This window comes from Dreissena polymorpha, chromosome 9 (assembly GCF_020536995.1).
Source record: "Dreissena polymorpha isolate Duluth1 chromosome 9, UMN_Dpol_1.0, whole genome shotgun sequence".
NCBI classification, from domain to species: domain Eukaryota; kingdom Metazoa; phylum Mollusca; class Bivalvia; order Myida; family Dreissenidae; genus Dreissena; species Dreissena polymorpha.
Genome location: NC_068363.1, coordinates 45534010 through 45548354, shown reverse-complemented (window position 1 = coordinate 45548354; position 14345 = coordinate 45534010). Strand labels below are relative to the sequence as shown.

Below are 14345 nucleotides of genomic sequence, written 5' to 3'. Positions count from 1 at the left end.
TTGCTTGGTACCAATTTGTTATAGTGGTAATTTTTATTTTATTTAAATTTTAGACAGTCAAAAATCTCTTTGTGCAATGTGTACTTCATGTATACTTACATCATTAACAGGTATTGTGAATTCACAAATTCTTCAGAGATGTTATGTTTGCGCTTTGCAACACTGATAAAATAATGATGAAAACTAATATTTACATATCTTACCATGTTCCAGGATCTAGGCATGATACACTTTATAAGTATATATTGACAGGTTTTTTATACGCTGACTTATTGAGTTAAGAATGTCATACAATTATTTTATTGAAATTAAATAACTAAGAAATAATCACAAATCTAATTATCATGTACGTACCCAAATGGAAATTACAAAAAACACTGGAATCAGGAATTTTTCTGTGCATTAGTGACAAACACAGTTTGCATAAATGAAGGCACATGAAAAGATATGAAGTTACAGCATTATATCTTTGAAATGAATAATATTGATCTGTTTTATACCAGTTGGATGCAAAATCTTCTAATAACAATGGCAAGAAGAAATCTTCATTAAACCAAATATCAATTTGTATTGTCTTAAAGTTTAACATGTGCACGTGCTGTAGGGCAGTGGGCAGAAAGAAGTGGAGGCTGACTTTAAATTATGCAATGCTAAGGAGTATTAACCAGACATGGAATAATCATTGAAAAAACCTTTTATCCAGCATTCACATGAAAGAAAATAAAACTAAAAACTTCTTAAGAAAAGTGTCAAAGAAAAACTCTTACATTAACACAAATAGGTACATACATATTAAATTATTTATAATATATATGGTGAAAAGGGGGTTTAATTCCTTAGCAAAAATCCAGTTAAGGCAGAAAATGTTGTCCCTGATAAGCCTGTGTGGACTGCACAGGCTAATCTGGGACAACACTTTACGCACATGAATGTAAACAAGAGATGTGTTTGTCAGAAACACAATGCCCACTTTTGCGCTGCTTTGAAGCCATTTATTTTACCTTTGACCTTGAAGGACAGCGCTTCCGTTAGCTTTTATAAGTTGGAAGTTCTGACTTCTAATCCTAAAATTTGTGGACGTCCCAGACATACATTTCCCACTTTTATTTCAGAATTTGTATACACGTAGATGTTCCAACTCTATCAATTACCCGGCAATCCAGTATTATTACGATTTCTATTTTCAAAACTAAAATACGGACAATATTGACGTCCGCTATCATCCGACATTTTATGCAAGTTGAATTGTGGGATGGGGGAATTCCCATTGAACATGCGTTAATCACGTGACGCGATTTGAGAGCATAGAGCACTGTTCATATTTAGTAATTATGACAAATCAACGACTGAATTTAAAATGTTACATGTAAATAATGATCGACGACAAATACTTTATCCGAACACGACTGTCAGAAAAAAAATGTACGTGTTTTGAACATGAAATAATATGTGCATATCGTTTGACTGCAGAAAATGAAAACCAATTTCTCAATAAATACGTCATCAATACATAATGTGGTTTACATATTGCTTTACAATATGCTTTTGTACTACTTTACTTTGCTAATCGACACTTAAAATATTTCAAGATGGCGGACATTTGACTTTTAAGATTTTTGGAAACTAGCGAAGATATTTCGTCACCAAATCGGTACCAAACGGACATTTCCGAAATGCCGAATTTGTTCTCAAATGATCCCGCATGTGAACAAATGTTTGTGAATTGATAATTTGTCGGTTTATTTCCAAACTGTCTTTTCAGATTTTTGCTATCGCCAGAGCCGAGATTTCATCGCACTGGCGATCAGGCAATGGGTCAATTTTGAAGACTGCTTATTTTCAAATGCGTATAATCAAAGGTGTTAACCGAAAAATTCAGGATTTTACTATTCAAGGACAGTTACGAAAATTCTAGCAACAAATAAACATTTCTCGTGTATTTCGTGTACAGATGAAAATCATGCAAAAATTAGACAACGTTGTCATGTACAACGTCACATCATTCTTCCGCGGGGAAAGCGTGGACTCAAATATTTGATTGCTGAATACAAACTTCGTAACGCAGAGGTCGCTAGTATTATTTTATACAGCTTCACGTAGCGTCGGCATGTATTCAGCTGCCTGAGGTTGATTGGCTGATGAGCTTACCAAGACTACTTTGATTGACAGCTGGAAAAATCAATACTGGCCATTCGCTGAGAAATTCATTGAAAACAGTAGCTCTTGGGCGGAGTTAACAGTCTGAACAACCCGATTTACTGTTGACATTTGTGTGTGTTGTGTATTAGAAAATAGCACCTGTGGATTATCAGACGTCCAAGGGACTTCCACCATTTGCATAATGGACGTACGACTGCCGTTTTCGGGCGTAAATTACGCCCGGACGTCCACTAACGGAAGCGCTGGAAGGATAACCTTGACCTTTCACCACTCAAAATGTGCAGCTCCATGAGATACGCATGCATGCCAAATATCAAGTTGCTATCTTCAATATTGCAAAAGTTATGACCAAGATTAAAGTTTTGTGACAGACACACACACACACACACATACAATGACAGAGAGACAGGCCAAAAACAATATACCTCTGATCATTCGATGCGGGGCATAAACACTTTTCACAGAGCACGGCCAATATACATAAACAATCAACCTACTGGTGTGGCCCAGTTTTTATCTCTGTATTCAAGGTTGCCTTTTTCAGCTGCAATTCGTTTCAAATCCTTCAACATTTTGCGTTCTGTTTCTAGCCGCTTCTCATCTATTTCCTCCTGTGTTATTCCTGAAAAGAAAACCAATCTTGAAGGTCTAAGATCATGACTGTGGACTGAAGATCTGATATAAAGGAAATGGAAAATAATTATCATATGAGACTTGCTTTAGGAAAACTGAGCTTTATGCATATATGCATATAGTGATGTCCCAGATAAGCCTGTGCAGTTTGCACAGGCTAATCACAGACAAACCTCTCTGCATCAACTTGATTTTCCTATTAGAAGACTTCTTTTCAACAAAAACAAGACCTGACAAACAGATGGACAGTACAACTGCTATATGCTACCCTCCCTGGGGCATAAAAATCAGCTCAATATCTGAAAGGGTCCCTTAAAATACCTCCGGAAAACAGAATGCTGGAGGGACAGGTGGACAGACAGATACATAGTAAAACAGCTATATGCCACCCTACTGGGGCCACAAAAAATCAATAAAACTGTCAATCAACATCCATTAAGAACAAGAGATTGCCAAGCAATATGGTCCCCTACCAGTGAAACTCCACCATTGTCAGATTTTTTTTTTTTTTAAATATATTTGTTGCCATTGCAACCAGATTTCTTGACATAGAAACAAAAGGAAATGACATGCATAATCTCCATATTGCCATCTATCCATGTTTGATGAAAAAATATGAAGAACTTTTAAAGTTATCGCAGGATCCAGAAAAGTGTGACGGACAGACAGACTGACGACACACAAAGAGCGAACCATAAGTACCCTCCGGTTTCACCGGTAGGGGACAATAAAATGAATGGGCACCACGCCCAGCTTTTGAAAAGTGTCCAGGTTTTGCAAGGTTTGTACCAACTTACTGCCCAGCAGCAATATAAATAAAAATAATCAATAATACATGGCAGTGTGAACAGTTTATCCCTTGACATAAAGTCCTGACAACAACAATACAAATTGCATACATGTCATATTGGAACAGTTATTCTACCCTATTAGCAATTTATTGACAGTTTCTCACACTTTTGTGTATTAAACCACATGAGGTTTAGTAACATTGCTTCACTGACAATACGTACGGAAAATTGCCCTGCCCCCTGGCGGTCATGATTTCAAAAAGACTGGAACAATTTTTGAACCATTTTTGCCAGCATAAAATTAGAATAAATATTCTGAGCAAGTTTTATCCTGACTTCTAAAGTGTTGATTTTCATGGACTGGAACCATTTTGATCTGTGTTGATTTTCACGGACTGGAACCATTTTGATCTGTGTTGATTTTCACGGACTGGAACCATTTTGATCTGTGTTGATTTTCACGGACTGGAACCATTTTGATCTTCAGCAACATAAAATTTGAACGATTGATTTGTAAAAAAAATGTGACTTCTTGAGTGTAAACAAGATTTTACTAAATCTATTTAATGTTAAACAGTTCTGTCTGATGGCAGGCATAATTTTTTAACAGACTGGATACAATTTTCAAAATGGTTATGATAACATACAAATACAATTTTGTGAGGAAGTCATGACGATTGGACCCAAATGGTGACAAATGCTACCAAGCTTTCGTTTTATTTGACCTGTTGGCCTAGATTTTGACCTCATGTGATCCAATTTAAAACTCCACTAACTGAGTAAGTGTTCTGACTCAGTTTCATGAAGATTGGAAATAAATGTGACCTCTAAAGTGTTGACAAGGAAAAATGTTGACCCTGTGAGACGATGCACGAAGAACGACAGACTAAAGATGATCACAGGATCAGGCAAATGAAAACTTTAAATTTGGTAATGCTGTCAGCAGTTAACATTGCATTTAGAATTATAAATCACACATACAATTGTACATCTAAGTGCACAGAGGGAAATGTAATCTCTGAGGAAATCAATAAAATTTAAACTAGTTTAAATCTTCGCATATAAAACATCCAGTGGCGAATTTCAATTATCTTGTCACAAGACATGAGAATAAATTTCATCAAAATGAATAATAATCTATGTACAGCAATTATCCTTACAAATTGAGTTCACACTCCTTAGCTATATCTCCCAGAAATATATTTTAAGAAGGCTTCACATATGTTGTAAATAGCACAGTAACAATTTGCCACAGTTTATTTGACAAAAGCGGACAACAAGAGACAGTAATAATTAGACGACACAGGTGAAGAAAAATGCAGATGAAGCCAGGAGGTCTTTTAATATCAATGAATTTAGTTTCCATGGTTTAATGATTAGCCATTTTGTAAAATTATGTGCTTCGGGTCAAAAACATATTTCCAATAATAAAATTTCACAGTAAAGTTTAAAGAGATCACAACCCATCAATTGTCACATGTCAAGGTAATTTCAAACACTTACAACATGCCAAGTTTAATTCACACTCTAACCAGCACATCTAGGTAATTTCACATTCTTACCAACACATCAAGGTCATTTCACCCTCTTACCATGCAGCACACAAAGGTCATTTCAAACTATAACAAGCACACCAAGGTCATTTCCCACTCTAACCAACATACTAAGGTAATTTCACACTCTAACAAGCATGCCACTGTCATTTCACACTCTAATAAGCACACCAAGGTCATTTCCCAATTTAACCAGCACACCAAGGTCATTACATACACTAACAAGCACACCAAGGCTATTTCACACTCTAACAAGCACACCAAGGTCATTTCACACTCTAACCAGCCCACCAACGTCATATCACACTCTATCCAGCCCACCAACATCATTTCACACTCTACCAGCACACCAAGGTCATTTCACACTCTAACCAGCACATCAAGGTCATTTCACACTCTATCCTGCCCACCAATGTCATTTCACACTCTAACAAGCATATTTTCAATTTTGTGACCCCCGGGGCAGGGTCAAATTTGACCCCAGGGATAAAATTTGAACAAATTTGGTAGAGGACTATAAGATGTCACTACATACTAAATTTGATAGCCCTAGGTCGGATGGTAATGGACAAGCAGATTTTTTAAGTTTTCACAAAATAGGTCTAAATATAAGCATATGTTCAATTTTGTGACCCCCTGGGGCAGGGTCAAATTTGACCCCAGGGATAAAATTTAAACAAATTTCGGAGAAAACTATTAGATATCACTACATACCAAATTTGATAGCCCTAGGGCTGATGGTTATGGACAATAAGATTTTTTAAGTTTTCACAAAATAGGCCTTATAAAAGCATATGTTCATTTTTGTGACCCCCCGAGGCAGGGTCAAATTTAACCCCAGGGGCATAATTTGAACAAACTTGGTAGAGAACTACAAGATGTCACTATATACCAAATCAGTTAAGGGCAAGAAGATTTTTAAAGTTTTCACAAAATAGGCCTTATATAAGCAAATTTTCAATTTTGTGACCCCCGGGGAAGGGTCAAATTTGACCCCAGGGGCATAATCTAAACAAATTTGAAAGAGGTTCACCCCAGAAACATTCCTGAGAAATTTCATCAGAATTGGACCAGTAGTTTAGGAGAAGAAATTTGATAGCCCTAGGCCTCATGGTTATGGACAATAAGATTTTTTAAGTTTTCACAAAATAGGCCTAATAAAAGCATATGTTCATTTTTGTGACCCCCCGAGGCAGGGTCAAATTTAACCCCAGGGGCATAATTTGAACAAACTTGGTAGAGAACTATAAGATGTCACTATATACCAAATCTGGTAGCCCTAGGCCCAATGGTTATGGACAAAAAGATTTTTAAAGTTTTCACAAAATAAGACCTTTCTAAGCATATACACAATTTTGTGACCCCCGGGGCAGTTTCAAATTTGACCCCTGGGGCATAATTTGAACAAACTAAGAAGAGAACTAATACATGTCACTACATACCAGATTTGGTAGCCCTATGCGACACAGTTAAGGGCAAGAAGATTTTTAAGTTTTCACAAAATAGGCCTTATATAAGCAAATTTTCAATTTTGTGACCCCCGGGGAAGGGTCAAATTTGACTCAGGGGCATAATCTGAACAAATTTGAGAGAGGTTCACCCCAGAAACATTCCTGAGAAATTTCATCAGAATTGGACCAGTAGTTTAGGAGAAGAATATGTATAAAGGAAAAGTTAACGCACGCACACACGATCTACACAGGACCATGACATAAGCCCCGCTGGTGGAGCTAACAAGCACACCAAGGTCATTTCACACTCTAACCAGTACATCAAGGTCATTTCACACTCTACCAGCACACTAAGGTCATTTCACACTCAACCCACACACCAATGTCATTTCACACTCTACCAGAACACCAAGGTCATTTCACACTCTATCCAGCCCACCAAGGTCATTTCACACTCTAACCAGCACACCAAGGTCATTTCACACTCTAACCTGCCCACCAAGGTCATTTCACACTCTAACAGCACCCCAAGGTCATTTCACACTCTATCTAGCCCACCAAGGTCATTTCACACTCTTATCAGCCCACCAAGGTCATTTTACACTCTAACAGCACACCAAGGTCATTTCACACTGTAACCAGCACATCAAGGTCATTTCACACTCTAACCAGCACATCAAGGTCATTCACACTGTAACCAGCACAACAAGGTCATTTCACACTGTAACCAGCACACCAAGGTCATTTCACACTCTAACCAGCACACCAAGGCCACTTCACACTGTAACCAGTACACCAATGCCATTTCACACTGTAACAAGCACATCAAGGTCATTTCACACTCTATCCAGCACACCAAGGTCATTTAACACTCTAATCAGCACACCAAGGTCATTTCACATTGTAACCAGCACACCAAGGCCATTTCACACTGTAACTAGCACATCAAGGTCATTTCACACTCTAACCAGCACACCAAGGCCATTTCACACTGTAACCAGCACACCAAGGCCATTTCACACTGTAACAATCACATCAAGGTCATTTTGCACTGTATCCAGCACACCAAGGTCACTTCACACTCTAATCAGCACACCAAGGTCATTTCACACTGTTACCAGCACACCAAGGCCATTTCACACTGTAAGTAGCACACCAAGGTCATTTCACTCTCTAACCAGCACACTTAGGTCATTTTCCACTTACACAGCACGCCAAGGTCATTTCACACTCAAACAAGCACACCAAAGTCATTTCACACTCTTACAAGCACACCAAGGTCATTTCACACTTTAACAAGCACACCAAGGTCATTTTCCACTCTATTTTCAAAGCACATAAAAACAATATTGCATTGCAATTTTAATGTTAATGTATGTTCTTTTGAAAAGTCTAATTGTTATAAGAATTACCCGGGTAATATAAATTGGCACTGTAATTGTCTTTTGTATCATGCCCAAGTTAATAAGGTATCAAAATATGTGCCAAGACATCTCTATTCAAATATGTCTTGGTTTGTGATCTTATTTAAAATAGAAATGGTTCCCATAATAATAAATTCAGATGAAAAACTTCCCCTTTCAGCAAGAATGGAAATGATTTATTCTAGTTGACTTTCGGAATTGCTTACACTATATATAAATCAAGAACTACAAATGATATGTCTGCAGAACAATCGCTGGGGATTACAAAATGATTTAGTAATGTCCTAGCAAGAAGTCCATCCAATTTTGTCAGGCTTAAAAGGATCTTTACACCAAAGATAGTTGATTATCTCTGCTAAGTAATACCACAGGCCTTTTCCTCACCAATTTGTGAAAAAATTTCAGGATCGGAAACTTTTTTCGCGCGATAAGTCAACTGATTTGGAAAAATAGATTTTACAATTATTTTATAATAATTTCAATTTGAAGAACAAAATCCTATAAATTATAGTAATATGCTTTTTTATATTTAATTGATATATATTTGAAATACAATCATCATAAGATACTTCTTTCTGAAAATAAAAAATAAATTTGATATTGGGATTATTTTTTCAAAGTGGATTTTTTGGGTGTTTGGAAATGGGTCCGTTTAACACTGACCTGTAGATAAGCCAGAAAAAGGCCTGTGCCATAATAGATCAAGTATAGGTTTACACAGAAGACATTAATATAACTCGCCCAAATCAACCTGACTGACCTGTATGCATGAATATATCATAATACCGTTATGATGAATATATAAATCAGGGGTGGCAAAATCTCAAAAAACTATACTTGTCCACGGACAACCATTTAGGAAATTTAACTTGTCCGTTGCTGAACTACACTTGTCCGTTAATGTTTATATAAGTTATAAACGCATTTATTGATTAATGTAAAACAATATGGAATATACCAAAATGAGAATGATTTGCTTGTTTTGTTTATAGTTGTATTTCAATAGTACATTCATTATAGCAGTATATTATAAACAATATAAAGACTTTCTAAAACGTTTAATCTTGCAAAGCTAGTGTTATTAAAACATGTGTTGAACATAAGTACATCGTAATCTTAACAAATTAAACTAGTCCAATATGTCGACCTCATCAGACTGAGGCTCTGCACCGCTACTGGTAGCAATTTGATTATCATCAACTGGTAACCATTGAAAATCTGTGAGCCAAGTTTCTTGAAAAGTTCTGGTGCGTTTACTTAGATCATATTTTTTATCATAATCTTTCTTAGTTTTTTTGGGAGGTGGACTGCTCAAAGCTTCGGGTTTCGGCTGCGTTGTTGAAGATTTAAAAAAACTAAATATTCCATTTTTACCATTAAAGTCGTCTTAAATAACAAGGTAGACCAAGTTTTGATTATCTTACTTTACTACTTTTTATTTCCATCTGATTGTAAAAATAAAGAAACCAGTCTGTACACTGTCTTACAGTCGGGCCGAATGTTCAAAATGCGGCATGCCTCCTGGTCTCTTACAGAATAAGGGAGATAACTGCGCAGGAGAGTTCCCGTAGTTTAGCTTGATTGCTCCGCAAATAGCACTGACAATGTAATCGCATGTCAACATCCAGTTTTGTAAAACTTAATTACGGCTTTAATACAAGTATTTTTTTGTATACCTGGGCCCGACTTTTAAAAAAGTTGTTGTCCACGGACAACTTAATTGAAAAAAATCAGTTGCCCAGACAAGCAAATGTACGACTCGGGCAACTCGGACATTTGATTTCGCCACCCCTGTAAATATAGGTTTTCTTTTCTGTAAGCAGTTTAAATCCATAGCTCACTATGTAAACTGTTGTGGCCTCATCAAATTTGTCTTAAAAATGCATGAACAAAACTGAATGAAAATATAGCAAACAACAGCTGTCACCATAGGATGACATATGCCCCCTATAAACGCTTTGATAGAAGTTATTAGCATTTTTCGAAACCTAAACGCAGATTTCGAAACCTTAACCCGGACCCTAAGTTCAAGGTCAAGGTCACAGGGGTCAAAATTTGTGTTTGCATTGAAAGGCCTTGTCCATATACACATGCATACCAAAATATGAAGGTTATATCTCAAGGGACTTAGAAGTTATGAGCATTTTTCGAAACCTAAACGCAGATTTCAAAACCTAAACGTGGACCCTAAGTTCAAGGTCAAGGTCACAGGGGTCAAAATTTGTGTGCGTATGGAAAGGCCTTGTCAATATACACATGCATACTAAATATGAAGGTTATATCTCAAGAGACATAGAAGTTATGAGCATTTTTCAAAACCTAAATGCAGATTTCAAAACCTAAACTCGGACCCTAAGTTCAAGGTCATGGTCACAGGGGTAAAAAAAATTGTGGTATGGAAAGGCCTTGTCAATATACACATGCATACCAAATATGAAGGTTATATCTCAAGGGACATAGAAGTCATGAGCATTTTTCAAAACCTAAACGCAGATTTTGAAACCTAAACGCAGACCCTAAGTTCAAGGTCAAGGTCACAGGGGTAAAAAATGTTGTGTGTATGGAAAGGCCTTGTCAATATGCACATGCATACCAAATATGAAGGTTATATCTCAAGGGACATAGAAGTTATGAGCATTTTTCTAAACCTAACGCATATTTCGAAACCTTAACGCGGACCCTAAGTTCAAGGTCAAGGTCACAGGGGTCAAAGTTTTTGTGCGTATGAAGAGTCCTTTTTAATATACACATGCATACCAAATATGAAGGTTACATCTGAAGCGACATAGAAGTCATGAGCAAACCTAAACGCAAAGTGTAACGGAATGACGGACAGACGGACGCTGCGATCACTATATGCCCTCCTTCGGGGGCATAAAAAATCCAAGCATATAATTTATGCTTATAAAATGTTTAAAGAAAGTGTTTGTTGTCATGCATCAATATAAATATTTAACAAATATCTTACTTTCTGACTATTTTATTGAATCACTAAAATTAATATTTGATTGACAACACAATCATCCTTTTGTAGAGATTTAACAAAACTGTCATTTGGCATCAGTCAATCGGGCCATAATTAAGTATACTAGATAAAACCCACCCAGTACTTTTGTCCAACAAAAGTTGCCCAAAATACCATTTTCGTATAAATATAACCCAAAAACCCACACATGCATGAAGAAATTAACCACCCTAACTTGATAGCTTGCAGAAGTCACACAATCCACATGATTGTAAAGGCATAACCCACCAAGTACAATAGATTTCGCTTAATTGAATAGCCCATTTGTCGCGTCCGAATAATCAATTATCCGGAGTATTCAATTATACAGAATCAGTTATATTTCCAATGTTATCACTAACCAGGTTTAATCCACCTGGAAATTGTGCTTTTCATGCATAATCAAAACATCATTTCGACACGTAAAGCGTTTAAAAAAGTTAATATTGGAATTAAATATTGAATCCATTAAAAATATAATATAAATGTTTTGTTGAATTAATCCAAAACTCACGTTCTAGCTTTAAATAAAACGTCTACATGTATTTCCTTTGCCCCAAACAAAAAGCTAGCGAAAACTATGCAGCAATGTACAATGTCAGGCAATACGGTGCGTGTAATGATTTTTCCCATTTTCATTTTATTGCTTACCCAACGCTTAAGCTAGCAACATCTATTGCTCATGTATTGTCCTGGTAAAAAGCGTGCGAAAATTAGCATGGGTGTATATACACTGTCGAAGGAAAACTTTGTAGCGAGGAGAATGCTGTATCTTTGACATTACGCTCTTTCAGGTAGTTTAGAATTGAAACAGATTATGTACCGTGTACTGATTTACCAGATTCTGGTCAATACTGGATTTAATTTTGGTTATTGTGAAAACATGATCAGCAGTGTTAAGAATGCGATGTTTTGACAACTGTGCGCGTTTTCGATTGTTCAACATCATGTTTAGATATGATTTACTGTGACGCAGTTGTGTAGGTTTATGTACACGAACTGAGAATATAGTGTAACATTCCATCACCTATTGCAAACTGTCGAGCAAGACACGTCAACAGTTTGTTTCTAATCAGCAACACACTCTTTAATTGTTTCTAACTCTAAGCGACAACAAACTGTTGAAGTGTGTTACTCAACAGTTTGCATTCGAAAGTTTGCACCTGACTGCGCATCGGAGACTCCAGTGTTTGCATTGTACTTGCTCACATACTACACCTGTTAGTCACTTGACGCTTGACAGACGCTGCATACATGCATGGTGTGAAATTAAAACAAAGGGAGTCAATTAAGCGTGTCTGTCAAAATCGTCGATACGATGTGTATCCTTGGAGATTCGTGACATTCTTTGCTGGATTATAGTGTGGTTTATAGTGTGCAATAGAAAATTGGCTATTCAATTAACCGAAACACGCCATATTTCCTATTAGAATATGTGGAGTTTTTACAACATGAAGAGATGCAAATGGTTTGGTGTTTTCAATTTCTATTCAATTAACCAAATTATTCGATTATCTGATATTCAATTAAGTGGAATCTACTGTACTATTAGTCGACATATGTCACACAACCAACGTGTACTATGAGCTGACTGAAGTCACACAACCCATGTGTTTGTATAGATATAACCCACCCAGTATCATTAGCCTGCATACGTCACTCAACCCACATGTTTGTATAGACATAACCCACCCGGTGCTATAAGCTGACATAAGTCACATAACCCAAGTGTTTGTATAGACATAAACCACCCAGTACTATTAGCTGACATAAGTTACTCAACCTCATGTTTGTATAGATATAACCCACCCAGTGCTATAAGATGACATAAGTCACACAACCCAAGTGTTTGTATAGACATAACCCACCCTGTACTATTAGCTGATATAAGTAGCACACCATGTGTTTGTATAGGCATAACCCATCAAGAACTTTTAGCTTGCATAAGTCACACAACCCATGTGTTTGTATAGACATAAACCACACAGTACTATTAGCTTGCATAAGTCACACAATCCATGTGTTTGTACAGGCATAACCCAACAAGAACTTGTAGCTTCCATATGTCACACAACCCAAGTGTTTTAATAGACATAACCCACCTAGTACCATTAGCTGACATAAGTAACACAGCCCACATGTTTGTATAGGCATAACCCACCAAGAACTTTAAGCTTGCATAAGTCACACAACCCACATGTCTGTATAGACATAACCCACCCAGTACTTTTAGCTTGCATAAGTCACACAATCCATGTGTTTGTATAGACATAACCCACCCAGTACTATTAGCAGGCATAAGTCACACAACCCATGTGTTTGTATGGACATTAACCACCCAGTACTATTAGCAGGCATAAGTCACACAACCCATGTATGGGTATAGACATAACCCACCCAGTACTATTAGCTGGCACAAGTCACACAACCCATGTATGGGTATAGACATAACCCACCCAGTACTATTAGCTGGCACAAATCACACAACCCATGTGTTTGTATAGACATAACCCACCCAGAACTATAAGATGACATGTCACACAACCCATGTGTTTGTATCGGCATACCACTCAAAATTTAAAGCTTGCATGAGTTCAACAATCCCTACTTTTGTATAGATGTAACCTAGCAAACCAGTACCTCCACCAATCCACAATCAAATCAGAGGCTCTCTCTTTTTATTTAAACAGTTACTGCATTATTATGAAATCAGCTCAGTAGGCCACAAATTAGATTGTAAAGCCCTCTCCATTATCATAGGAATTGTTTTCCCTGAATCATAAGGTTTCATTGAGATACGCAGATTGAGAACAAAAGTCTCCACAGAAGATTATGTTTAGTTTCCCTGTAAAAAGTGTCACAAGTGTGCCATGAATTGAGTTTCAGCACTAACAGAGACAATCTGGGAAGGTTTCAGCCAAGACGGCAGCTATTTAAGGAAATTAAGCAGCAAAAATGATAAGCTTGGAAAATTATTCCTAGAGTTGAAATTGAACTCTAGGAATAGTATCGGGAACATATTTAAGTATTTTGATTCTGACTAAACTTTGATGCTCAATTTGGTATTCACCTTTTTCAGTTTTGAGTCTGACTCCACAATAAGTTTAAGGAGGATTTCGTGCATATTTTTACATGCTTTATTATGAGACAATGGTCCAGTGTCACGAAGATTCTGAATTGTTCTGCTCAACTCACATTTGAGTTTTCATTAACCTCAGTTTTGTGTGTCAGTCAGCTCGCTAGAACAATCTCAAATCTAAGGTAAAAGCAGACATATTCTTGCTTCGCAGTTTTGAGTGGGACTCAACATTCAAAGATCATCAATGGTC

At 36.9% G+C, this 14345-nt stretch overlaps 1 protein-coding gene across 5 annotated transcripts in view; it reads right to left on the bottom strand.

Moving 5' to 3' along the window:
• LOC127846349 (protein phosphatase 1 regulatory subunit 12A-like) overlaps positions 1-14345 on the bottom strand; it is a 110279-nt gene that overhangs the window by 22987 nt on the left and 72947 nt on the right. For all 5 annotated transcript variants that reach the window (XM_052377521.1, XM_052377519.1, XM_052377522.1 and 2 more), the window contains exon 6: positions 2658-2782. In XM_052377521.1, coding sequence (XP_052233481.1) covers positions 2658-2782 — 125 coding nt within the window. The remainder of the gene's footprint in view (positions 1-2657; positions 2783-14345) is intronic.